This window comes from Pan troglodytes, chromosome 2, assembly GCF_028858775.2.
Source record: "Pan troglodytes isolate AG18354 chromosome 2, NHGRI_mPanTro3-v2.0_pri, whole genome shotgun sequence".
Lineage (NCBI taxonomy): Eukaryota > Metazoa > Chordata > Mammalia > Primates > Hominidae > Pan > Pan troglodytes.
The window spans coordinates 41,612,274-41,639,572 of NC_086015.1; the positions used below are offsets into that span (position 1 = coordinate 41,612,274).

At 42.4% G+C, this 27,299-nt stretch overlaps 1 protein-coding gene across 6 annotated transcripts in view; it reads left to right on the plus strand.

Annotated features, from left to right (window-relative positions):
• The window catches only part of ITGA9 (integrin subunit alpha 9), a 374,600-nt gene that overhangs the window by 157,871 nt on the left and 189,430 nt on the right, over nt 1-27,299 (plus strand). For all 6 annotated transcript variants that reach the window (XM_526172.9, XM_054681668.2, XM_054681665.2 and 3 more), the window contains one exon: nt 19,068-19,217. In XM_526172.9, coding sequence (XP_526172.3) covers nt 19,068-19,217 — 150 coding nt within the window. The remainder of the gene's footprint in view (nt 1-19,067; nt 19,218-27,299) is intronic.

Here is a 27,299-nt window from a genome sequence, read left to right on the forward strand (position 1 = left end):
GGTCCAAGGCAAGATGGATAAGTGGGAATGAGCAGCCTTGTTTTGGGGAAAAAGAGGGACAGACCTGGAATGGCTGGCTGGGTGAAATGGCTTGTTGTGTCTCCTAAATTAGATTTTACATTTTTGAGGGCAGAGCTACTTAATATTATATTTACCCCAGAGGAAGATTATTTTTTTCATTCTCTAAATTGTTTAATTAAAACTCATAGTTCATGTTAAATTTGTTCAAAGTTTCCATCTAATGGTGAGGTGGTAAAGGAAATAAAACTTACCAAAATAGAAGAGGGAGAAATGAAAAGGAAATATGATCAATGATTTCTGTTCTTTTTACTTCCTACTTGCAAAGACTCTGGAAATGTAATGATGGTTCAGAGTGCTCTGCTATGAATCCTAACAGCTTAAACAATCTCCTGGGATCATATTGGCAAACTCTAAGATGATACAAGTATAGACTTAGTTTGTCTGAGCCCGAGGTTCAGTGTTTGGAGAAAAATAATACCTATGTCGAGATTATATCAGATAACCTATAAAAGCAGGTAGCCCAGTCATGCACATTGGTGATCAATCAATGTTAGCTGAATCCAAATATTACGAGTGCAGATGCTGAAAGGAACAAAAGGAAATCTCACTCAGGCATCCATCTGCCAGTATTTCCACCCTTTCCCGCAAAGAGGAGCTCAGTGTCTGTCTCTGTTATTGCATCAGGATCTCACATTATCCAGTAAACCCAAATGCTCTAGGTAAGAGATGTAATAGGTGGTATTTATTAAGTGGTTTTAATAAAGTTTTGTGGATAGGTATGATACCATTTCTTTTGAGCTTAAAGATGCTTAAAATAGCTAAGGTTAAAAATGAGGGAAGATCTGAAAAGAAAAACAGTAAAGAGATGTGAGATGTAAACACTGAAAGGAAGTAAGGGTAGAGCAAAAAAAAAGAAAGCATCAGGTAAATATTTAATAAAATGTTTATACATGTATATTGACTGTAGGTGTAGGGTTAGTCTATTGAATAAAGCTGCCTTTCTTAGGAATGGTGGTCTCAAAATGCACCAGTGCCTTCCTATTGGGTGAATGTCCACTTCTGTTCTATGCACTGTGCTAAAGGGTGGACATGCTGAGATGAGTGTGAGTAGCCTCTGCACCAAAGAGTTCAGTCTAATTCTGGGGGTTGGGGATAAATATGTTAGCCAGTAAATGCCATTTATTGCTTTAGATGTCATCTCAGAAGGATAAGGAGCAGTGGGGACAGGAGGAGCAAGCCATCTCCTGGGGGAGTTAAGAAAGATGAGGACAGAGAGAGAATGTCCCTTGGATCCAATATGGTGGCCATTAGTGACCTTGTTAAAACCGGTAGGAATGGGGTGGCAAGAAGGAGAGTAGAAAAGACTATAAGAAAGAATGAGTTTTGATGAAAGTATTGGAATTTTGATGACCTTTTTTATTACAGGTTTGGGAGCAACTACTTTCTTCACTCTCTAAACTGCAAATCATTCAGGGTAATTGTGCTGGTTCAGTTAGCCCCCAAGCTGAGAAGACAGGCCCACTGTGGTTTGAGTAACTTGGAAATCTTGTGGGGTCAGTGTTTTGACTCTTCATTTTGGTCATGGTTCAGGATTTTCACACACCACTAAGGTCTAGGGGAAGCTTCTCAGCTTTCTGGATACCCTCTCAGGGCTCATGAAGTGGCAGGACTGCCCTGGGAAGGTCAGGATTCTTCTGTAAAAGCAGAGAACACTGCATGGAGCCCAGAGAGCCCACTCTCTGCGCTCTTCCCTTCCTATGGGCTCACACGGGGAAACAGATGCTTTCCTATAACTCTGAGCACTGAAGCAGCTTTGCTCTGCCTTGGCCGAAACATCTATCCAGGACCAAATTCTTAAAACCCCAGGGGCCCTGGGGTGATTTTCAGCCCAGGCCCTGAACCTGTCATAAAATGTAATGGATGATATATTTTTAACTGCTGAGACCAGAGAGTTCACATAACCTATGAAGACTGAAACAACATAATGTTTCTGCAGTTTTGAAGCATTTCAAAAACCAGAGGATGGTCTCTCTCATTAGGCATTACTAGTAAGACAAAAGTTCTTAACCATTTCTGTGCGTGGACCCCTTTGGCCGTTGGGAAGCGCACGTGGATCCTTTCTCAGAATATGCTTTTACATACATAGAATAAAATACATAGAATTACAAAGAAATTCAATTATACTGAAATGGAGTTATCAAAATTTTTAAAGACCACTTTATGATATAATAATATACCAGCTTTTTCCTGATGCATGAAATAAGAAGATCTAGAGACATTTTGAGTACTGTTAAGCATAAACAATATTTCAAGGTGTCTACAACTATAATATAGTGTGTAATATCTCAGATTTCTATTGACGGTAGAGTCACAGGTCTTTCTAATACTTTTGTGGTTTGATGCCTACATTTTATACTGGAAGGAAATGCTAAATTTCAGCTAGAGGTTAATAAAAAAAAAAGATGGAAAATTCTTTTCCTCTATCTAAATCCACAGATGCCCTGAATTCTCTTCTAGGTTAAGAACTTCTGGTTTAAGATATGCTTTTGGTTGACAGTAGTAAAACAAGCCAAAAGAGGTTGACCATTTATGTGATGTGCAGTAATAAATTAGCAATTCAGAGTTGAGGAGCTCATTACTAATCTGTGGATAGTCCTAATCCCAGCCCTTTTCTTTCTGAGCTTTGCCTTTTGTAAATGTCAGTGCTTCACACACATCAGACAAAGATATTTTGTGAGTGGCTCTAAAAATGGGGGCAAAACATGACCCTGAGGAGGCCTGGGGCTGATCTGAGCCTTAAGACTTATTTGTGGAGACCTTGTGCTGTTCTTTTTTTTTTTTTTTTTAATTATACTTTAAGTTTTAGGGTACATGTGCACAACCTGCAGGTTTGTTACATATGTATTCATGTGCCATGTTGGTGTGCTGCACCCATTAACTCGTCATTTATCATTAAGTATATCTCCTAATGCTATCCCTCCCCCAGCCCCCCACCCCACAACAGTCCCCAGTATGTGGTGTTCCCCCCCATGTGTTCTCATTGTTCAATTCCCACATATGAGTGAGAACATGTGGTGTTTGGTTTTTTGTCCTTGCGATAGTTTGCTGAGAATGATGGTTTTCAGCTTCATCCATGTCCCTACAAAGGACATGAAGTCATCATTTTTTATGGCTGCATAGTATTCCATGGTGTATATGTGTCACATTTTCTTAATCCAGTCTATCATTGTTGGACATTTGGGTTGGTTCTAAGTCTTTGCTATTGTGAATAGTGCCACAATAAACATACGTGTGCATGTGTCTTTATAGCAGCATGATTTATAATCCTTTGGGTATATACCCAGTAATGGGATTGCTGGGTCAAATGGTATTTCTAGTTCTAGATCCGTGAGGAATCGCCACACTGACTTCCACAATGGTGGAACTAGTTTACAATCCCATCAACAGTGTAAAAGTGTTCCTATCTCTCCACATCCTCTCCAGCACCTGTTGTTTCCTGACTTTTTAATGATCACCATTCTAACTGGTGTGAGATGGTATCTCATTGTGGTTTTGATTTGCATTTCTCTGATGGCCACTGATGATGAGCATTTTTTCATGTGTCTTTTGGCTGCATAAATGTCTCTTTTGAGAAGTGTCTGTTCATATCCTTTGCCCACTTGTTGATGGGGTTGTTTGTTTTCTTCTTGTAAATTTGTTTGAGTTCATTGTAGATTCTGGATATTAGCCCTTTGTCAGATGAGTAGATTGCAAAAATTTTTTCCCATTCTGTAGGTTGCCTGTTCACTCTGATGGTAGTTTCTTTTGCTGTGCGGAAGCTCTTTAGTTTAGATCCCATTTGTCAATTTTGGCTTTTGTTGCCATTGCTTTTGGTGTTTTAGACATGAAGTCCTTGCCCATGCCTATGTCCTGAATGGTATTGCCTAGGTTTTCTTCTAGGGTTTTTATGGTTTTAGGTCTAACATTTAAGTCTTTAATCCATCTTGAATTAATTTTTGTATAAGGTGTAAGGAAGGGATCCAGTTTCGGCTTTCTACATATGGCTAGCCAGTTTTCCCAGCACCATTTATTAAATAGGGAATCCTTTCCCCATTGCTTGTTTTTGTCAGGTTTGTCAAAGATCAGATGGTTGTAGATATGCGGCATTATTTCTGAGGGCTCTGTTCTGTTCCATTGATCTATATCTCTGTTTTGGTACCAGTACCATGCTGTTTTGGTTACTGTGGCCTTGTAGTATAGTTTGAAGTCAGGTAGCGTGATGCCTCCGGCTTTGTTCTTTTGGCTTAGGATTGACTTGGCGATGCGGGCTCTCTTTTGGTTCCATATGAACTTGAAAGTAGTTTTTTCCAATTCTGTGAAGAAAGTCATTGGTAGCTTGATGGGGATGGCATTGAATCTATAAATTACCTTGGGCAGTATGGCCATTTTGACGGTATTGATTCTTCCTACCCATGAGCATGGAATGTTCTTCCATTTGTTTGTATCCTCTTTTATTTCATTGAGCAGTGGTTTGTAGTTCTCCTTGAGGAGGTCCTTCACATCCCTTGTAAGTTGGATTCCTAGGTATTTTATTCTCTTTGAAGCAATTGTGAATGGGAGTTCACTCATGATTTGGCTCTCTGTTTGTCTGTTATTGGTGTATAAGAATGCTTGTGATTTTTGCACATTGATTTTGTATCCTGAGACTTTGCTGAAGTTGCCTGTCAGCTTAAGGAGATTTTGGGCTGAGATGATGGAGTTTTCCAGACATACAATCATGTCATCTGCAAACAGGGACAATTTGACTTCCTCTTTTCCTAATTGAATACCCTTTATTTCCTTCTCCTGCCTGATTGCCCTGGCCAGAACTTCCAACACTATGTTGAATAGGAGTGGTGGGAGAGGGCATCCCTGTGTTGTGCCAGTTTTCAAAGGGAATGCTTCCAGTTTTTGCCCATTCAGTATGATATTGGCTGTGCGTTTGTCATAGATAGCTCTTGTTATTTTGAGATAGGTCCCATCAATACCTAATCCATTGAGAGTTTTTAGCATGAAGCATTGTTGAATTTTATCAAAGGCCTTTTCTGCATCTATTGAGATAATCATGTGGTTTTTGTTGCTGGTTCTGTTTATATGCTGGATTATGTTTATTGATTTGCGTATGTTGAACCAGCCTTGCATCCCAGGGATGAAGCCCACTTGATCATGGTGGATAAGCCTTTTGATGTGCTGCTGGATTCGGTTTGCCAGTATTTTATTGAGGATTTTTACATCGATGTTCATCAGGGATATTGGTCTAAAATTCTGTTTTTTGGTTGTGTCTCTGCCAGGCTTTGGTATCAGGATGATGCTGGCCTCATAAAATGAATTAGGGAGGATTCCCTCTTTTTCTGTTGATTGGAATAGTTTCAGAAGCAATGGTCCCAGCTCCTCCTTGTACCTCTGGTAGAATTCGGCTGTGAATCCATCTGGTCCTGGATGTTTTTTGGTTGGTAAGCTATTAATTGTTGCCTCAATTTCAGAGCCTGTTATTGGTCTATTCAGAGATTCAACTTCTTCCTGGTTTAGTCTTGGGAGGGTGTATGTGTCGAGGAATGTATCCATTTCTTCTAGATTTTCTAGTTTATTTGCGTAGAGGTGTTTATAGTATTCTCTGATGGTAGTTTGTATTTCTGTGGGATCAGTGGTGATATCCCCTTTATCGTTTTTTATTGTGTCTATTTGATTCTTCTCTCTTTTCTTCATTAGTCTTGCTAGCGGTCTATCAATTTTGTTGATCTTTTCAAAAAAACAGCTCCTGGATACATTGATTTTTTGAACGGTTTTTTTGTGTCTCTGTTTCCTTCAGTTCTGCTCTGATCTTGGTTATTTCTTGCCTTCTGCTAGCTTTTGAATGTGTTTGCTCTTGCTTCTCTAGTTCTTTTAATTGTGATGTTAGGTTGTCAATTTTAGATCTTTCCTGCTTTCTCTTGTGGGCATTTAGTGCTGTAAATTTCCCTCTACACACTGCTTTGAATGTGTCCCAGAGATTCTGGTATGTTGTGTCTTTGTTCTCGTTGGTTTCAAAGAACATCTTTATTTCTGCCTTCATTTTGTTATGTACCCAGTAGTCACTCAGGAGCAGGTTGTTCAGTTTCCATGTAGTTGAGCGGTTTTGAGTGAGTTTCTTAATCCTGAGTTCTAGTTTGATTGCACTGTGGTCTGAGAGACAGTTTGTTATAATTTCTGTTCTTTTACATTTGCTGAGGACTGCTTTACTTCCAACTATGTGGTCAATTTTGGAATAGGTGTGGTGTGGTGCTGAAAAGAATGTATATTCTGTTGATTTGGGGTGGAGAGTTCTGTAGCTGTCTATTAGGTCCACTTGGTGCAGAGCTGAGTTCAATTCCTGGGTATCTTTGTTAACTTTCTGTCTCGTTGATCTGTCTAATGTTGACAGTGGGGTGTTAAAGTCTCCCATTATATTGTGTGGGAGTCTGAGTCTCTTTGTAGGTCACTAAGGGCTTGCTTTATGAATCTGGGTGCTCCTGTGTTGGGTGCATATATATTTAGGATAGTTAGCTCTTCTTGTTGAATTGATCCCTTTACCATTATGTAATGGCCTTCTTTGTCTCTTCTGATCTTTGTTGGTTCAAAGTCTGTTTTATCAGAGACTAGGATTGCAACCCCTGCCATTTTTTGTTTTCCATTTGCTTGGTAGATCTTCCTCCATCCCTTTATTTTGAGCCTATGTGTGTCTCTGCACATGAGATGGGTCTGCTGAATACAGCACACTGATGGGTCTTGACTCTTTATCCAATTTGCCAGTCTGTCTTTTAATTGGAGCATTTAGCCCATTTACATTTAAGGTTAATATTGTTATGTGTGAATTTGATCCTGTCATTATGATGTTAGCTGGTTATTTTGCTCGTTAGTTGATGCAGTTTCTTCCTAGCCTTGATGGTCTTTACAATTTGGCATGTTTTTGCAGTGGCTGGTAATGGTTGTTCCTTTCCATGTTTAGTGCTTCCTTCAGGAGCTCTTTTAGGGCAGGCCTGGTGGTGACAAAATCTCTCAGCATTTGCTTGTCTGTAAAGGATTTTATTTCTCCTTCACTTATGAAGCTTAGTTTGTCTGAATATGAAATTCTGGGTTGCAAATTCTTTTCTTTAAGAATGTTGAATATTGGCCCCCACTCCCATCTGGCTTGTAGGGTTTCTGCTGAGAGATCCACTGTTAGTCTGATGGGCTTCCCTTTGTGGGTAACCCGACCTTTCTCTCTGGCTGCCCTTAACATTTTTTCCTTCATTTCAGCTTTGGTGAATCTGACAATTATGTGTCTTAGAGTTGCTCTTCTCGAGGAGTATCTTTGTGGCATTCTCTGTATTTCCTGAATTTTTGAATGTTGGCCTGCCTTGCTAGATTGGGAAAGTTCTCCTGGATAATATCCTGCAGAGTGTTTTCCAACTTGGTTCCATTTTCCCCGTCACTTTCAGGTACACCAATCAGACGTAGATTTGGTCTTTTCACATAGTCCCATATTTCTTGGAGGCTTTGTTTGTTTCTTTTTATTCTTTTTTCTCTAAACTTCTCTTCTCGCTTCATTTCATTCATTTGATCTTCCTTCACTGATACCCTTTCTTCTAGTTGATCGAATTGGCTACTGAGGCTTGTGCATTCGTCACGTAGTTCTCGTGCCATGGTTTTCAGCTCCATCAGGTCCTTTAAGGACTTCTCTGCATTGGTTATTCTAGTTAGCCATTCATCTAATTTTTTTCAAGGTTTTTAACTTCTTTGCCGTGGGTTCAAACTTCCTCCTTTAGCTCAGAGTAGTTTGATCGTCTGAAGCCTTCTTCTCTGAACTTGTCAAAGTCATTCTCCATCCAGCTTTGTTCCGTTGCTGGTGAGGAGCTGCGTTCCTTTGGAGGAGGAGAGGCACTCTCATTTTTAGAGTTTCTAGTTTTTCTGCTGTTTTTTCCTTATCTTTGTGGTTTTATCTACCTTTGGTCTTTGATGATGGTGATGTACAGATGGGGTTTTGGTGTGGATGTCCTTTCTGTTTGTTAGGTTTCCTTCTAACAGTCAGGACCCTCAGCTGCAGGTCTGTTGGAGTTTGCCGGAGGTCCACTCCAGACCCTGTTTGCCTGAGTATCAGCAGCGGGCTGCAGAACAGTGGATATTGGTGAACAGCAAATGTAGCTGCCTGATCGTTCCTCTGGAAGTTTTGTCTCAGAGGAGTACCTGGCCGTGTGAGGTGTCAGTCTGCCCCTACTCGGGGGTGCCTCCCAGTTAGGCTACTCGGGGGCCAGGGACCCACTTGAGGAGGCAGTCTGTCCGTTCTCAGATCTCAAGCTGCGTGCTGGGAGAACCACTACTCTCTTCAAAGCTGTCAGACAGGGACATTTAAGTCTGCAGAGGTTTCTGCTGCCTTTTGTTTGGCTATCGCCTACCCCCAGAGGTGGAGTCTCCAGAGGCAGGCAGACCTCCTTGAGCTGTGGTAGGCTCCACTCAGTTCGAGCTTCTCAGCCACTTTGTTTACCTACTCAAGCCTTGGCGATGGTGGGCGCCCCTCCCCCAGCCTTGCTGCTGCCTTGCTGTTTGATCTCAGACTGCTGTGCTAGCAATGAGCAAGGCTCCGTGGGCGTAGGACTCTCCGAGCTAGGCACGGGATATAATCTCCTCGTGTGCCGTTTGCTAAGACCGTTGGAAAAGCGCAGTATTAGGGTAGGAGTGACCTGATTTTCCAGGTGCCGTCTGTCACCCGTTTATTTGACTAGAAAAGGGAATGCCCTGACCCCTTGCGCTTCCCAGGTGAGGTGATGCCTCGCCCTGCTTCGGCTCACGCTCAGTGTGCTGCACCCACTGTCCTGCACCCACTGTCTGACACTCCCCAGTGATGTGAACCCAGTACCTCAGTTGGAAATGCAGAAATCACCCATCTTCTGCGTCGCTCATGCTGGGAGCAGTAGACTGGAGCTGTTCCTATTTGGCCGTCTTCGCTGTTATTTTTAAGAATAAATTTTAAAAGGACAAAGTAAAACTCCAAGTTGAACTTAATGGCAAGGAAGTGTCAAAATGAGACTCTGCATGTAACTCCCCATGCCTCTCCACTACTGATATGGATCTGCCTGGTCCACATCACCCTGGAGTGCTAGGGTGACCCTAGCACTGTATCTAGCTCTTCTCACCTCTTTAGGAATTTTAAGCCCACAAATTAAGTATGGAATTTATTACATGGTATCTTGTATTTCAGAAGCAGAATCTGAGATGGGGATTTTTGCCAGAGATTTATTGGGGGAGTGCTCTCAGAAGTGAGGAAAACAGAAACGGACAGGGAAAAAATGTTGAGTAAGGATGTGGTCTCAGGAAAAGTCTAGCCTCAGCCTGATCCCGTGCAGAAGCTCTGGAGCAGAGCTTATCCCACCCAGCAGCAAGGGGGATGGGGTGTTATCCTGCTGCATCTGCCAGCCAGGGAATGGGGCAGGTATTAGTTTTCTAGGCCACTTCAAAAATTACAAATTTAGCAGCTTAAAACAGCATAAAGTTACTATCTCACAGTTTCTATCAGTTAGGAGTCTGAGCATGGCCTGCTTAGCGTTTCACAAGGCTGTACTCAAGGTGCCAGCCAGATCTTTTATGCGGCTTGGGGTCTTGCTCCGGGCTCTCAGGGCCGTTGGTGGAATTCACTCCTGCCGCTGTGGAGCCCACGGTGACTTGCTTCTTCAAGACTAGCAGAAGACTCTTTTCGCTGCTTCTAGTCTCTTAGCTCAGCCTTACAGTCTCTTAGCTCAGCCTTCCAGTCTCTTAGCTCACTGCTCTCCAAGGATTCTTGACACTTGCACTCCAACCCACTCTGGGTCAGAAGCTATTCCTCCCTGTGAAAGGGGTCACTTGAGTAGGCCAATTCACGCCATTCTTCCTGATTCACTCAATTGAGCTGATTCAGAACTTTAACTACATCTGCAAACTCCCCTCACCTTTGCCATTTAATGTAACATCACAGGAGTGAGAACTATCATATGTCCAGTCCTTCCTACCCTCAAAGGGAGAGGATTATACAGGGGCGTGGGTCACTGGCATCATTTTAGGATTCTGCCTGTCACAGGGCATCACTTGCAGGCTTCGCTGGAGGAGATGGCTCCTGTCACCCAAGGGCAGTTCTCCTGAGAAAGTTGTGGGCATAAGCAATGCCTGTAGCGGCTAGGGCACTGAGGTCCCGTGACCTGGTTCCAGCCTGCTCTCCTTCCCTGTCCATAGTCCCTCCCTGCCCCTCCCCTGTGATCTTGCCCCACAGACCTTTCTCAGGTGGCGGTGGTGATGGTGTTGTAGGGGCAACTGGCTTTTTTAGAGTGTCAGGAGCTCTCCAAGGTGCTTGACATCCGTTTCTCTAATCTTCACAACAAGCATGCAAGGTTGATTCTGTCATCCCATTTTACATCTGAGAAAACAAGCTTAGAGAGAGTGAGTAAAGTGGCCAAGGTTGCAGTTTGCAAGAAATGGAGCTTGGACCCCCTCTGACCTTGAACTGGCTGACATCAAAGTCGTCGCTTTGCCTGGTCCTGTCACCTCTCTTCCTCAGATATCTAGTGTTTATTAGACCTCCATAGTATCTTCACCAACTGAGAAGGTGCCCCATCAGCCTGAGGAACTCCCAGGGTCACCCCTCTCCAAGGATTCTTGACACTTGCACTTCTACCCACTCTGAGTCAGAAGCTATTCTTCCCTCATTGGGTTGCCACCATTCTTGTAAGGGCACCTTCTTCTCTGCACCACAGTTTTTTGCTCACACTCCTCCTATTTTTCTCTTCTCAGCTTCCCTGTGCCTCATGATGCCAGGCATAAGGCACACAGCAACCAAGTGTTGGCAGAAGGCAAATTATATGGTTTGGCTGTGTCCCCACCCAAATCTCATCTTGAATTTTAGCTCTTATAATTCCCACATGCTGTGGGAAAGACCTGGTGGGAGATAATTGAATCATGGGGGTGATTTTCCCCATACTGTTGTTGTGGTAGTGAATAAGTCTCATGAGGTCTGATGCTTTTATAAGGGGAAACTCCTTTCACTTGGCTCTCATTCTCTCTTGTCTGCTGCCATGTAAGATGTGCCTTTTGCCTTCCACCATGGTTGTGAGGCCTCCCCAGCCATATGGAACTGTGAGTCCGTTAAACCTCTTTTACTTTATAAATTACCCAGTTTTGGGTATGTCTTTATCAGCAGCATGAGAACAGACTAATACACCAATTGAGGTTCCTCCAGAGAATTAACAAAATGTCCATGCACTCTTTCATTGTTCCCCCATACCCACATACCTGCCATCCCTGGCCCTGCCTGGATGCCGGTACCTGGCCACTGCTGCTATATTCCACACTTTTGGACAAGAGCATGTTCAGTATTGTCCAGGAGACCCAGGGAGCTCAAGACAGAGCTGAGATCCAGTTCCTACAGCCACAGTTACCACCCTGGCCCCCGACACACACACAGACTTTTCAATGCAAAATCAAACCATTCCCAAATATCCAGCTACATATTGTTTTACCTTTGAAGAGAAAAAAGCATCAGTGGGGTTATGTGATTTTCATAGATGAATAATTTGTGCAAATATGTTAATTGAAGAGTAATTGGTGCTTTCTTGACCCTCCTGAGCACTGATGCTTGCCAAAGGGTTATACATTTCAGACTAATGATGATATCTATTACTATATGTGCAATTGCTTATAAACTAATATGTAGTCATATTAAAATCTCTAATCTGATTGAGAAATTTTCAGAAACAAGACACACTGATTTTCTCACCACTTATTTCCTGCTCTCATGACAGAATTTCTGGAGTTCTTTGAATTCAGCTGGTTTTTGGAGCTCTGTCAAGTCAGTATTTATAACTGAACTAGTTCAAACAGTTCAAGCATTGTCTCTTCCTTTCTGGTTGAAGTTCTGTCTTAGAAGACTGTTGTAGTCAGCTGTGCTTGTCATAAAGTTTTGTTTAAAATTATTTTAGAATTTTCTTCTTTGGCTTTAATTTAAATTTTTGTTTGTTTACTTTTTTTTTTTTTCCGGCTCACTGCAAGCTCCACCTCCCAGGTTCACACCATTCTCCTGCCTCAGCCTCCCAAGCAGCTGGGACTACAGGTGCCCGCCACCAGGCCTGGCTAATTTTTTTGTATTTTTTAGTAGAGACAGGGTTTCACCGTGTTAGCCAGGATGGTCTCGATCTTCTGACCTCATGATCCACCTGCCTCGGCCTCCCAAAGTGCTGGGATTACAGGTGTGAGCCACCGCGCCCAGTCTTGTTTACTTTTTAATTTATAGGATTGTAAATGAAACTACACTTGGCCTCAGTTTATTCTCTGGGAAATAGGTTCTTGCTACAGGTACAGTTTATAATAAGGATTTATTTCATAATAGGGAGCTTTTTATAGATTTTAATATCATAGTTGCCATTTAAAAAATTGTATTAAAGGCCGGGCGCAGTGGCTTATATCTGCAATCCCAGCATTTTGGGAGGCCAAGGCGGGTAGATCACCTGAGGTTAGGAGTTTGAGATCAGCCTGGCCAACATGGTGAAAACCCCGTCTCTACTAAAAATACAAAAAATTAGCTGGGCGTGGTAGTGTGTGCCTGAATTCCCAGCTACTCTGGAGGCTGGGGCAGGAGAATCACTTGAACCTGGGAGGCAGAGATTGCAATGAGCTGAGATTGCGCCACTGCACTCCAGCCTGGGCAACAAGAGTGAAACTCTGTCAAAAAAAAATTGCGTTAAAAATGGTAGTGATCACCATTTATTGCTTGCCTACAGTATGTCAGTCATTATACAAGGTATATTTTATAATTATAAATATTATTTATTATCTGATTACAGATATGTTATACCTTGCACTGTGTCCTGTATGTCTGTTATGTTTAACATTTCTGAATTTTCCTTCCTTTTTCCTCTCCATGCTTTGATCTGGATATTTCCTATTGAGAGAATACACTGAGGCCAAGTGTGATTTCATTCACAATCCTATAAATTAAAAAGCAAACAACTTCTGGGTCACTGGTCGTCTTTTCTGCTGTGTTCAATCTCCGGTAAAATATGTCTAGTCTTCTCAGCACCTTAACCACTGTCCTCTGCCTGGTTTCTTAGTCTCACAGCCCCGTGCTGCTGTAGAATTGGCAGATGCCTTGAGGACAATTGTGGCGTACAGTAAACATACCTCAATATACTTCTTTCTGTTTGGGATTTTGGCCCCTCAAGTCCTCATTGCCTTATTAGCCCTGAGCTCTTAAGTTTTGTCTTCACAGAGTCATAAGACTTCCAGAAATTCAGCTTAGAAACTCAAGAACTTAGCTTTTTAGCCACTGCTTCACTTTCAGTTTCATAGCTTCTCATCCCACACTGCTTACAGATCTGGAAACACCTCAAGGGAAAAGTGCCCATAAATGTTGGGGTTACCTCCACATTCTTTCCTTCTCTTTGGGACCCTATACTCTGAAGTCCTGGCTGTCTTGATAGTTAGTTCCCTGATAACTTTATATATTTTTAATTTTTTTAAATGAACCTGGCATTTCAAACATAAGTTCCATGATAATTTTAAACAGGGGTGTGTGTGTGTCTGTGTGTGTGTGTGTGTGTGTCCAGCTTTTCGAGTTGTCCGTGGGAGGATGGTTTCAGTAAGTTACTCTATCATTACTGGAAATGCAAAATCCTGTTTTCTTTTAAAAGAGTCTTCAAGCTGATGAAAATTTTAAAGTAGCTTATAACATTTAAACTGTGATCTTATTTATTATGAGTATAGAGGTAAAGGAAAAGGCATCCCACTTTTGAAGATTTCTCATTTCTAGGAGTGTCTACAAGATTATCATAGGTGAAAGTAGGGTTGGATGCAGAGAAATAGTAAGAAAGGATGGAGGATGGAGGGGATAAAAAGATCACATGTTTGGTGAATCCTCTTTTAAAAACACTTAGAAGATTTTCCCTAAACTAATTATCTGGCTTAATGCTAACTGCTTATTTGCTGACCTTCTGCTTTATTTACAAATTTAAAGTGGGGCCAACCCTTCCTGTTTTCCTTTAATTTACCCCGGCAGCTGCTGGTTAGCTAAGGAAGAAAAAAACCATTTTTTTTTTTTTTTTTTTTTTTAATGGAGACAAGCAGCAATTAGGTAGGCTTCTAGGTCAGGTGGCCAGTTAGGGGTGCCAGGGTTCCCAGGTCCAGCTTTCTTCGGGTCATAGAGTGAGGGTGGGAATCAAGTCACTCAGATATTTCTCCCGAATTGAAATGCGTGTCTTCCTTTGGCTAGGCAGATGGGGTCCCCTCTTCTCCATCTCTGCTGCTGGGTCCTGGTGCAAGCCCTTACTCTCTTTCCACTAAACCCATGTGGCAGCCTCCTCCTTAGCCTGTTTCTCCCCAGTCCTGCACCCATCAGTCCACTGCCACACGGCAGCTACAGGGACCTTTCTAGAACACAGCCTCCTGCTGCCTCCATGTTGGCCTCCCTGCCCCTGTCAGAGGGATTTTTATTTATTTTATTTATTTATTTTTGAGACAGAGTCTTGCTCTGTCACCCAGGCTGGAGTGCAGTAGTGTGATCTCGGTTCACTGCAACCTCCGCCTCCTGGGTTCAAGCAATTCTCCTGCCTCAGCCTCCTGAGTAGCTGGCATTATAGGCGTGCTCCACCACGCCCGGCTAATTTTTGTATTTTTAGTAGAGATGGGGTTTCACCATGTTGGCCAGGCTGGTCTCAAACTTCTGACCTCAGGTCATCCGCCTTCCTCAGCCTCTTAAGGTGCTGGTATTACAGACGTGAGCCACCATGCCCAGCCAAGAGGGACTTTTCTATAACAGCCTCTAGGATCATGCTACCCCCTTCCCAGCTCTCCCTAGCTTTTAAGATCACATAACCTGCAAAGTCCCCTGAGATCTGGTTCTGCATGAATCTTCTCTACCCTATTGCTGCCTATCAACTTGACTTCCCACCTTTGGGAGTCAAATGCAGTCCGCTGGACAGCCCATGCCCTCTCCATGCAGCTATACCACCCCTGCCTTGCCCCTGCTCTCTGCCTGATGTCCTACTGTCTTTTGACTGTGCCCAGGGGCATTTCCTCTGGGAAGCCTGCCAGCCCTCAGTCTGAACTTTTGGGTCCCCAAAGCCTCCCCTCTCCTGGTATGTGTTGCACTGCGTTGTCATCTCTTGTCTGTTTCCCCTGAGACTCATTATTCCCTGAAGGTCTTTCATCTCTGTTTCCCTGTGGCCCAGCACATTGCCTGGCATAAAGTAAGCACCCAATAAATTTCAGATGGAGCATATGTTAAGTTCCCTATAAAACCTCAGCTGCTGCAAATTCTGCCACCAGCCTGGGTGTTCTCCTCTGTGGGGACTCCTTCAGTTTTCAGAGACAGGAGACTCCCATAGATTTTTAGCAGGAAAAGGTAGATTCTTGCCTTTTAGTCTGTCAGAATGACACTTTATTAGATGCTTTAGAACTGCAGAAGCTTCAATTTTAGAATTTCCAGTTTGTAGCGTTATTTTTTTTTAAGCAGTAAAATTTCAGCCACTATGGTCTGTGCCAGAGCCCTAAGCCTCTTTCTCCATCCTAAGGAGTTTCTCTGCTTAATTGCAGTGCTGAGCTCAGGGAAGCTGCATATCCAAAAATGAAAAGGAAACCGCTAAATGGTGCTGCTACTTTTCCTTTGCAGCTCAGATAAAACAGGCCCAGTGTGGGAAGAAGGGGCTGTCCTTTTGGGGGTGTTGGCCTGTTTCTAATTGCTGCACCCTCCTCTGCCTCCACCCATGCCTCAGTGTGGTTTGGGTCCCTTCTGCCCAGAGCTACTGGGACATGTAATAAGAAGCTGCTTTTCAGACTTCTTAATTAAAATAGGTTCCGGCAGCCATTGCCAGGAAGCAGCATTCGCACCCCTACATGTCCAAATGCATTACTCATCCAAAATAAGATATGCCACGACTCAGGTTTCCCTCCTCAGCCACCATGGCTTGAATGGCTGCATTTAGAAACAGCCCTTACTTCAAGCCCCTATTTCTTAATTATTTGTCACTTATTCACATTCATCCTTGTGTGTGAAACATTTTTCCCCTCACCCTATATGCTGTTATGTAAACAAGTAATTTTTAAGGATGATGTCAGAACCTGATGTAGTTGGGGTGGTTTTAAAATAGTATTTTATGGACAGCAAGAAAAGTAGTTTTGCTTCTGGTTTCACTTGCTAGCTTTGGGATGGAGGGACATTTATTTGAGCTTCTGCACCTCTGTGATCTTGTTTATAAAATGGGGGCAATGGCTGGTGCTGTGGCTCACACTTTTAATCCCAGCACTTTGGGAGGATGAGGCAGAAGAATCACTTGAGGCCAGGAGTTCAAGACCACCTTGGGCAACATAGTGAGACCCCATCTCTACAAAATAAAAGATAAATAAAAGAAAGAAAATAATGAAAGTTAGCCAGGCATGGTAGTATCCAACTGTAGTCCCAGCTACTCAGGAGGCTGAGGCAGGAAGATTGCTTGAGCTTAAGAGTTCAAGGCTGCAGTGAGCTATGATTGTCCCACTTCTGGGAAACAGAGCAAGACTCTGTCTCAAAAAAAAAAGTGGAGGTGGGGGTCAATAATCTGCCAGCTCAGGTATTGTAAGGATTAAGAAAGACAGTGTCTGTGAAGAGGTTGGCCCAGTCTCTGGAACACATTTGGTAGCCAGGAAATAGTAAATGACTTCTGTTTCCCTACCCCCATCTTCACCTCCTCCCCTAGAATAACAACATCATAACGGACTTATTTCATCATTAAGGATTTAAATGCAAAACCTTAAGATAGTCAGCCTTAGGGAAACACTGAAGAATTTATTTTTAAACACATAAAGATTGCATTCATTCATCCTTCTCCACACCGCTGGCAGTCTTCAAATTCTGGTTAGCAGAGTCAGCGGGCAGGGAGGATCTGGATCCTGGGGTTGTGTGCTTTGCTCCCAGAGGGACATGAGTATCAAAGGTCTGCCCTGATATCTGGAGTTCAAGAGGCGTTTTCTGGAAACAATTTGTCCAGAGGCTCCCCTATCACTCTCTTGGAGAAGTCCTGTGTTTTATTTATGCTGAATGATTGAATCTATTCCCAGCTGAATGCTTTCCTGAACACCAGTAAAAATCATCTGCCAGTCACTCGGGCTCCCACCCCGGGAGTCATCTGTCCCCTTTGCCTGGTCTCCCATGCCTCACAGCTCAGCAGCCACAGGCATGGCCATATCTGCCTCTCTTGCCCTTGCCACTCCACTTCATCATGGCCATCTCCTCTCTGGGGCTGCTGCGGGAGATTTCCAATCTGCCCTCCAGTGTCTCTGCATGCATTCTACTTACCTCCTCTTCCCCCGCAGCCCCGAGGAACTCTGAAGAAACACAAGCTTCTGTGGTCCCGTTCCCCTTGGACTACCACCACTTACTTCTTGGAGGCAATGGCAGTGAAAACGGAAACAACAAACAAAACAGAATAAAATCCTCTTTAACTTTGTTTAACTTGGTGTCCCATGCAGTCTATTTAATTTCAGACTCTTATTTACCCCAGTCCTAGGGAACTGAGGTTCATAGGACCAATCTGGGTGAATGCTGCTACAGTTTGTGGATGGGCTGCTCCCCATTTGCTTGTTCAGGTAGCTTTGAGCCCAAACATTGGGCAGCAAGGACATCCATATAGTGACATGCTGTATGTCATCAAAAAGAAGGTGTTCCTGACATAGACAATTTCCAGAATATATGCTAAGTGACTAAAGCAAAGTGCAGCATGAGATGCCACCATGTGCTGCAGATGCTTGGGCTGGATGGATACCTAAGTACCCCCAAACTGGCAGGCACATCTGCCTCTGGGGAAGGGGGCTGGGTGTTGGGGAGGGGTGGGAGCAAATTCCTCCCCGTGTGCCTCCTGGGGCCTTTAGAACCTCTACTTCTTTGAACACAGTGCTACTCTGCTCCAAACGCCCCCAAACTTCACACAGAGAGTAGTATGAAGTCCTCATCTCTGCACTTGTGGCCCTGAGGTTGGCCTCAGCCTGCCCGCCCAGCTTCTCTTCTCATTCTTCCCTGCTGCCACTCTCCTGTCTCCCCAGGGACTCGGCTGTTTGTGCCATTTTCCTTTGACACGTCTCAGACTTGCCCTGCTCCACTTGGAAGTCCTTGGAGCAGCCCACACGCACCCCCGCCGAGCTCACTGTCTCAGAATGTGGGACCACCTACCAGCTTTACTCCTGCATCTAACTCTAACTTGTGAGATTGTGGGGGCCAGAGTCCCCAGGAGGCAGTGACGCTGTGTGCAGAAAAGCCAAGAGCTCCAGGGCTGAACAGATGTGACTGAAAATCTTTACCAGCCATGTGCCCTGGGGAACTGAGCCTTGCATTTCCCCTTTCCTTTTCTGTATAATGGAGGATAACAAGCCTTCACTCACAGGGCGTGGGTATGTTTCTCATCTCCCTGCAGCACCTAGCACAGTACCTGGCATCTCATATGTTCAGGGCATGTTTGCTCTCCTGCCTTCCTTTCCCATCGTGACTGTCAATCTACTCTTCCCTTGGAGCTTGAGATTCTTGGATTCCAAAGGAAAGAACACAGGGCCAGGAGTCAGAATTTCACCCTTGCCTCCACTGATGTCTAATTCTGGGATGACGCTGGGCCACTCAGTCTTTGGATTCCCTGCCCTAACACAAAATCCATATTTATCTCAATGCAAAAGAGATGTGGTCATCAAAACACTGAATGCAAAGGGTTAGCAGAGTGAGCACAGATGTTCTCCCATTTGCCAACTGGTTTCTAAGAATATTTGGAGGATGAGTAAAGTAATGTCTTCCATATGCTCAAGAGAAGATGATTTAGCACCATGCAAGGTAGAGAAGGAGAGCCCCCACCCATCAACAGAATGACCTTGGACAAAACACTAGCTGCCCTAGGCCTCAATTACCTCATTTAAAATATGAAAGTCATAAAACCCTACCTCACAAGGGTGATTGTGAGGATCATATGAGGCAATTCATGTAGAAGGTCTTTGTAAACTGTGAAATGCTCTTCGACTGTCAGCCAGGATTAGTAGTTAATGCGCGTATTTGTTTATTGTTTCAGCGGAGGGTGCAGGACGTCATCAGCCCGATCGTGTTTGAAGCAGCCTACAGCCTCAGTGAGCATGTGACTGCAGAGGAGGAGAGGGAACTGCCGCCTCTGACACCAGTTCTCCGCTGGAAAAAGGGACAAAAGATTGCCCAAAAGAATCAGGTCAGAACCTTAAAGCTCATACTCAGCACCCAAGGTGGCAGCTGCACAGAGCAGAAATAATGGCCCAAAAGTTGAGAGAGCCGTGGGCCTGGCTGCTCAGGAGACCGCAGCCAGGACACACCTCCTCTCTGGGTCTCCCTTTTCTGATCTGCAAAATGATAAAATAAACAATCTTAGGGGTTACTTGTGACTACTGTGGGACTTAAACACTTTCAGACAATTCTCAAGCTGTTAGAAGTTACAATCCCCTCGAGTTCGTGAACTGGCTGGCCACTTGGTCCCTGAACTTGCCCCTGTTCCTAGACTGTTTTCAGAGCTTAGATTGGTGGATAGTAGGTGCTTAATGAATGTTTTATTGGTGGGAGAATGAGTGAGGTGAAGAAGCAAGAACGGTAGCTTGCTGAATTGGCAGTTGAGTTACAGAATGCTCAACCCAAGAGTCCCTGGAAACCAGAGCACTGGGGCAAGTACAGGTGGTCCACACTCATCAGATTCTGGGATGTGCTGCTGTGTAGAGAAGCTTTAGTGCGATGTTGGGTGTATCACTCGTATGAGGTAGGAGTGAGCCTGTGCCTGATTTTGTGCAACAGCGCTGGCCAGCTCTGAGGTGTGCAGCACTGAGTGCAGTGCAGGAAATATGCAAGGAATCTGCAATCCCAAGTCTGTTTCAAATCTTTTCTTGAAACCCAAGATCACCACAGATTCAGAACCCTGTGGAAGATCAGGAAAAACTGTGGGCTAACCCAGCCTCCTAGGCAGGGTTGGGGCAAAGCTGTGGAACCACCTTTCACAGTGCTTCAGACCACTCTAAGTGTAGGGGAAAACTAGCAGATTGTGACCCATGCCTTGTACATTAGAGTTGTAGACTGAACCACAGAGAAGTGTTTGGGATTTGAGATATCCATCCAGGTGTTCACATAAGTGCTGAGATTTTTACCAAGGCATCACATTATCTCCCAAAGCCTCTTTCCCATCATCCTAAGTGGGGTTCCCTAGAAGCAGAGCCTGAGAAAGGGAATTGGGAACACATGGTCTAATGATGCTGTGCTCTTAGGGAAGACCTGTAAAGGAAAGGCAGGGGGCTCAACATGGTTGTGGTCTCAGATAAAGTCTGGCTGAGGGACTCTGGAACAAAAATAACACCAAAGAGTTGTCCTCACCTTGAGGCAAGAGGGGCTTCCCTTTTGTGCCCCATATCATTCAGCCATTGACTGGCTGTGGGGGGGAAGGGAAGTGTAACCCTCCTTGAAAGGAGATCCCCTCAGCTGAGGATGGTTCTCTAGAGAAGAATGCAGATGTGAGCCATAAGCAGCCTACACACACATCAGCCAGGAGATGGGCCACAGTTCACAGTGCCCACTACACATCAAAACACACCCTCTGGGGAACGCTGCCAAGAGGTTTTGATTTAAAACACGAACCTTCTTTCACAACACAAGTGCCTCAGGAGAGTGGCCTGTAAGTCCCACTGGCCATTGATACTTGGAACAGGCCCTGGGGGAGTGAGGGAGGACACGTGGTGTCTAAGCAGGTGGGTAGAGTAGATGGGCTGGCCTTACTCTGAGTTGTGGAGAAGGCTAGAGAAGAGTGGAAGATAAGGTGAAGAGGCAGGGCAGGAAGCTGATGGCTTCTGCCTTGACTGGGAAGTACAGACCTAGGTCCCCTCCTGACAGGGAAGTGGGGAGAAGAGGTTGGCCTGGGGACACAGTAAAGCATGGTATTATGGTAACTCCTACATAATTGGTCTCTAGTTCTAGAATTATTCTGCTTTCTAAGGTCAAGTCTTACTGGACTGATAAACTTAACCCATACTTGGGTTACGGAAGTTACCCAGACTCGGGGTCCTGGGAAGAATTTCAGGGTCCTCTGTGCTTATTTGTTTCTGAATTGACCCAGTGAGGTAGTCATCTACTCTGTCCAGCATCTTGCTAGCCTGGACATACTTTCCACAGTGAACCTATCTCTCATTCCTGCAAGTCTGTCAGCGGCACAGATGTGGACTTTCTTTAGTGAAAAGCGTCTTAGAACCTTTACTGACATTTTTAGATTTAAGCAGCCCAATCACAGCCAGAGATGGAGGGACAGATTAGTATCGAAATGATGTTCTTGGTCACTTCTGGTTCAAGATGGCCAACCAAGCACAAATGTTGATGTCTGTGCCTTCTGGTACCCCATTGCAATGATTGTAAATGAGTAGATCGGAACAGGGAGGACAACACTGTGAAAGAAAGGGCATCAGCTAATAAAAGAGTCCAGTAATTTTCTGGTATGAGTGAAGTAAATGGAAGAGTGTTAGTGGATGAGCTTGAACTATACATGGAAGAGCTGGCTTCCTGCCTACCCAGGGAACAGAGAAGCTGCAGCCACAGCCCGGCCAACAGTTATAGAGGGGGCCAGAGTAAGAAGTGGGACTGCAAGTGGTGGTGGTATTGAGGGAGGTCAGTGAAATGTGAAGGTTGATATGAAGAAGGGTTAGAGTTGACTTTTCACCATTGTCCCCACCCCTACATGCTTCAGGCATGCAGAATAGCAAGCAGCCAGGCATCGTCTTCTCTAAAGTGTTAAATAAACTGTTTAAGATAGTGTGGGCGGCCTCGTTCTCAGAGAAAAGAAAGCCTTACTTCTGGCATTTGAAGTCACCAACGTAAGAGCCAGCTTTCTCTCCCACAATCCACCCAAACACTTTCACAGATTTTCTACTCAGTCCTTTTACCTTAGTTTGAAATATGAATGGACAACCAAGGAAACCCAAGATTGAGGAATATTTGGTGCATGAAAGGAAAGGCTAAAATAAACCAGGACAATAACTAACTTAAAAGGAAACAAATGATTTAGGGAATATAAGAGATTATTTTAAAAAATTTTAAAAATGCAGCACCTTAATGTCTATGCTGTAGACCCAAGGAGATTTAGGAATATGTTCCATTCTTTTCATTTTCTAATGGATGGGATTCTGTTCCTTTTTAAAGGGAGGAATGAAAGGCAAGGGAAGTGTTCTTAAAAATTAAAAATATATTTGCAGCACCAAAAACTCAGTGGAAGTATTAGAAGATAATGGTAAATAATTTCCCAATGGAAGTGCTAAAAGACAAGTAGAAAAGAAAGCTAAAGAATAAATTTACGGGGTCCTATATCTCCAAGTAATAAGAATACTAGAAAGTAAGAATACCAGTAATAAGAAAAGAGAAAGAAGGGGGAGAAAATTATGTGATAATAGAATAGCAGGTTTCAGAGTTAAAGGGGGAGACTGTTTTTTAAAATTGGTGTAAACAACAATTTACAATCAAAATAAACCAAAATTATCATAGACACATCATTTTGAAATGTCAGTGCTTCAAAGACAAAGGGAAAATTCTAAATGTTTCGAGGGCAAAGAATGCAGGAATGTTGATCATGGAGGATAAGTCAGCTTACAACAGAGTGAGAGTCAGACTGAGTAGTCCATTAGACTTTTTATAAGCAAGATTAGAAACTAAACTATGATGAAATAAAGGCTTCAATGTTCTGAGGGAAAATGATTTTGAAATTAGAATTTTGTTTTCAGCCACACAATCAAAGTATGTGGTAAAAATAAAGTCACTTTTCAGATAAGCAAGAACCCAGAAAGTTTACCTCCCTAGTAACTCTTCCAAGGAAATTATCTTGTACTTCAACAAAACAAAAATGACAACCAGAAGGAGCAAGATGTGGGATACAAGAAACTCTGGAACTAACTCTCAAAAGTCTAATGACAAGAAATCCCAGGATGATAACTGCAGCAAGTCTAAAGAGCAGCCAAGTCAATTGAGAAGAGGAGATCAATTAACTTCCAGAAGAATGAAGCTAAGCAATAGAATGATGAGCAAGTGGCAAATATTCAGTATATAGTGCAGATTGAATATGTTTCTTTTATGGGTAAGAAAAAAATAAAAGCATTCAAGACCTCTCAGAAAAATAGAAATAAGATAATTACCTGTACAGATTCTCCTTGACTCACGATGGGGTTATGTCCCAATAAACCCATCATGAATTAAAAATATTGTCAGTTGAAAATGTATTTAATACACCTAACCTGCTGAATATCATTGCCTAGCCTACCTTAAATGTGTTCAGAACACTTACATTAGCCTACAGTTGGGCAAAAGTCATCTAACACAAAGCTTATTTTACAATAAAGTGTTGAATATCTCATGTAATGTATTGAACACTATACTGAAAATGAAAAACAAAATGGTTGTATGGGTACTCACCATTAACACACACAGCTGAAAGCACACTGAACCTAAAGAATATTTGAACTAAAATTAACTGCTGGATTATGGGGCTACTAGTGTAACAGGGTCATCCATTTCTCTCTCTTCTGATGAGTCTCAAGAATAGCTGGTAGAAGCCACTGGGGTATTAACACTCGTTGATGGCTTAGCAGGCATTGTGTTCTGTAGAAAGCTATCAGTTGTTTACCCTCCTAATCCTATAACTGACTGGGACCTGCGGCTCACTCCCACTGCCCAGCATCACAGGAAGTATTGTACCACATATTGCTACCCTGGGAAAAGCTTTTGAAATAAAAAATTTGAAATATGGTTTCTACTGAATGCATACTACCTTCACACCATTGTGAAGTCAAAAAATCGTAGGTTGAACCATTATAAGTTGGAGACCGTCTCTATGTCATGGTTAAAATATAAAACAAATTAAAATGTGATAAAATAACCAGTTATAACTATCAGATGTTTTTTGTAAGCCTCATGGTAACCACAAGGCAAAAACCTATAGTAATACAAAAATAAAAATAAAAAAGCAAAGAACCAAACCATACCACTAGAGAAAATCACTTGACCACAAAGGAAGATAGCAAGAAAGGAAGAAAGGAACAAAGGATCTACAAAACAACTAGAAAACAACAAAATTGCAGTAGTAAGTCCTTACTTATCAATAATTATCTTAAATGTAAATGGATTAAACTCTCCAATCAAAAGACATGGAGTGGTTAAATGGATTTAAAAAAAAAAACACAACAAAAAACAAGACCTAACTATATGCTGCTTATAAGAGACTCACTTCACCTGTAAGGACACACATAAAATGAAAGCAAAGGGATGAAAAAAATTCTATGCAAATGGAAACCAACACAGAGCAGGAGTAGACTTTAAGTCAAAAATAGACTTTAAGTCAAAAACTGTAAAAACAGACGAAGATCATTATACAATGATAAAGGGATCAGTTCAGCAAGAGGACATAACAATTGTAAATATATATGCACCCAACACCAGAGAAACTAAATATATAAAGCAAATATTAATAGATCTTATGAGAGAGATAGATTGTAGTACATTAATATTAGGGAATTTCAGTACCCCACTTTCTGCAATGGACAGATCATCCAGACAGAAAATCAATAAGGAAACATCAGACTTAAACTACACTCTAGAATAAATACGTCTAACAGACATATACACAACAGTCCATCCAACAGCGACAGAATACACATTCTTCTCAACTGCGCATGGAACACTCTCCAGGATGGATCACATAGTAGGCCACAAAATAAATCTTAATAAATTTAGCCTTGAAATATCAAGTATCTTTTCTGACCACAATGGTATAAAACTTGAAATAATTAACAGGAGGAACTTCAGAAAATTCACAAATACGTGGAAATTAAATAACATGGTCCTGAATGACCATTGGGTTAATGAAATAATTCAAAGGGAAATTTAAGAATTTCTTAAGACAAATGAAAATGGAAACACAGCATACAAAAACTTAAAATGTGGTAGGATTTTGAGTAAGTAGAAGAGTATAAAGAAGAATGTTGATCCTAGAAATATTCTATGTGAAGTAGAAGTTGAATATTCCTGGACTTTAACTTTGCAACTGTAGAGGAGGATGTATAATCATGACACTTGTCTTGGCTCAACTGTGAGCAATAATCATGAACCATAATAAAATTAGCACTATTTATTGGTTTTCAATATTTATAATTAAGCCAAAATCAGAGCTATGGTGATAGCATAAAATGCAAATGTCATTAAACTTGATTATATAAAGGTAAAAGTAGAATAAGATAAGTTTTCTTAATATCTTAATCTTTTAAATTGATGAGTCAAGAGATTGCAAAACTTGATGAAACAGGAAATCACTGTTGGCTTAAAATTGCAGAGGTCATCAGTAGAGCAACACTTCCTAAAGTGTGATTCCTGAACCAGCAGCATCAACCTCTCTTGGGATTTTGTGAGAAATGAAAATTCTTTCTATTTTATTTTATTTTATTTTATTTTTTTCCTAAATTTCTTATTTCCTTCTCTTTTTTTAAAATTTTATTATTATTATACTTTAAGTTTTAGGGTACATGTGCACAACGTGCAGGTTTGTTACATATGTATACATGTGCCATGTTGGTGTGCTGCACCCATTAACTAGTCATTTAGCATTAGGTATATCTCCTAATGCTATCCTACCCCCCTCCCCCAACCCCACAACCGTCCCCGGTGTGTGATGTTCCCCTTCCTGTGTCCATGTGTTCTCATTGTTCAATTCCCACCTATAAGTGAGAACATGCGGTGTTTGGTTTTTTGTCCTTGCGATAGTTTGCTGAGAATGATGGTTTCCAGTTTCATCCATGTCCCTACAAAGGACATGAAGTCATCATTTTTTATGGCTGCATAGTATTCCATGGTGTATATGTGCCACATTTTCTTAATCCAGTCTATCGTTGTTGGACATTTAGGTTGGTTCCAAGTCTTTGCTATTGTGAATAGTGCTGCTATAAACATACATGTGCATGTGTCTTTATAGCAGCATGATTTATAATCCTTTGGGTATATACCCAGTAATGGGATGGCTGGGTCAAATGGCATTTCTGGTTCTAGATCCCTGAGGAATCGCCACACTGACTTCCACAATGGTTGAACTAGTTGACAGTCCCACCAACAGTGTAAAAGTGTTCCTATTTCTCCACATCCTCTCCAGCACCTGTTGTTTCCTGACTTTTTAATGCTCGCCATTCTAACTGGTGTGAGATGGTATCTCATTGTGGTTTTGATTTGCATTTCTCTGATGGCCAGTGATGATGAGCATTTCTTCATGTGTTTTTTGGCTGCATAAATGTCTTCTTTTGAGAAGTGTCTGTTCATATCCTTCACCCACTTTTTGATGGGGTTGTTTGTTTTCTTCTTGTAAATTTGTTTGGGTTCATTGTAGATTCTGGATATTAGCCCTTTGTCAGATGAGTAGGTTGCAAAAATTTTCTCCCATTCTGTAGGTTGCCTGTTCACTCTGATGGTAGTTTCTTTTGCTGTGCAGAAGCTCTTTAGTTTAATTAGATCCCATTTATCAATTTTGGCTTATGTTGCCATTGCTTTTGGTGATTTAGACATGAAGTCCTTGCCCATGCCTATGTCCTGAATGGTATTGCCTAGGTTTTCTTCTAGGGTTTTTATGGTTTTAGGTCTAACATTTAAGTCTTTAATCCATCTTGAATTAATTTTTGTATAAGGTGTAAGGAAGGGATCCAGTTTCAGCTTTCTACATATGGCTAGCCAGTTTTCCCAGCACCATTTATTAAATAGGGAATCCTTTCCCCATTGCTTGTTTTTGTCGGGTTTGTCAAAGATCAGATAGTTGTAGATATGCGGCGTTATTTCTGAGGGCTCTGTTCTGTTCCATTGGTCTATATCTCTGTTTTGGTACCAGTACCATGCTGTTTTGGTTACTGTAGCCTTGTAGTATAGTTTGAAGTCAGGTAGTGTGATGCCTCCAGCTTTGTTCTTTTGGCTTAGGATTGACTTGGTGATGCGGGCTCTTTTTTGGTTCCATATGAACTTGAAAGTAGTTTTTTCCAATTCTGTGAAGAAAGTCATTGGTAGCTTGATGGGGATGGCATTGAATCTATAAATTACCTTGGGCAGTATGGCCATTTTCACGATATTGATTCTTCCTACCTATGAGCATGGAATGTTCTTCCGTTTGTTTGTATCCTCTTTTATTTCATTGAGCAGTGGTTTGTAGTTCTCCTTGAGGAGGTCCTTCACATCCCTTGTAAGTTGGATTCCTAGGTATTTTATTCTCTTTGAAGCAATTGTGAATGGGGGTTCACTCATG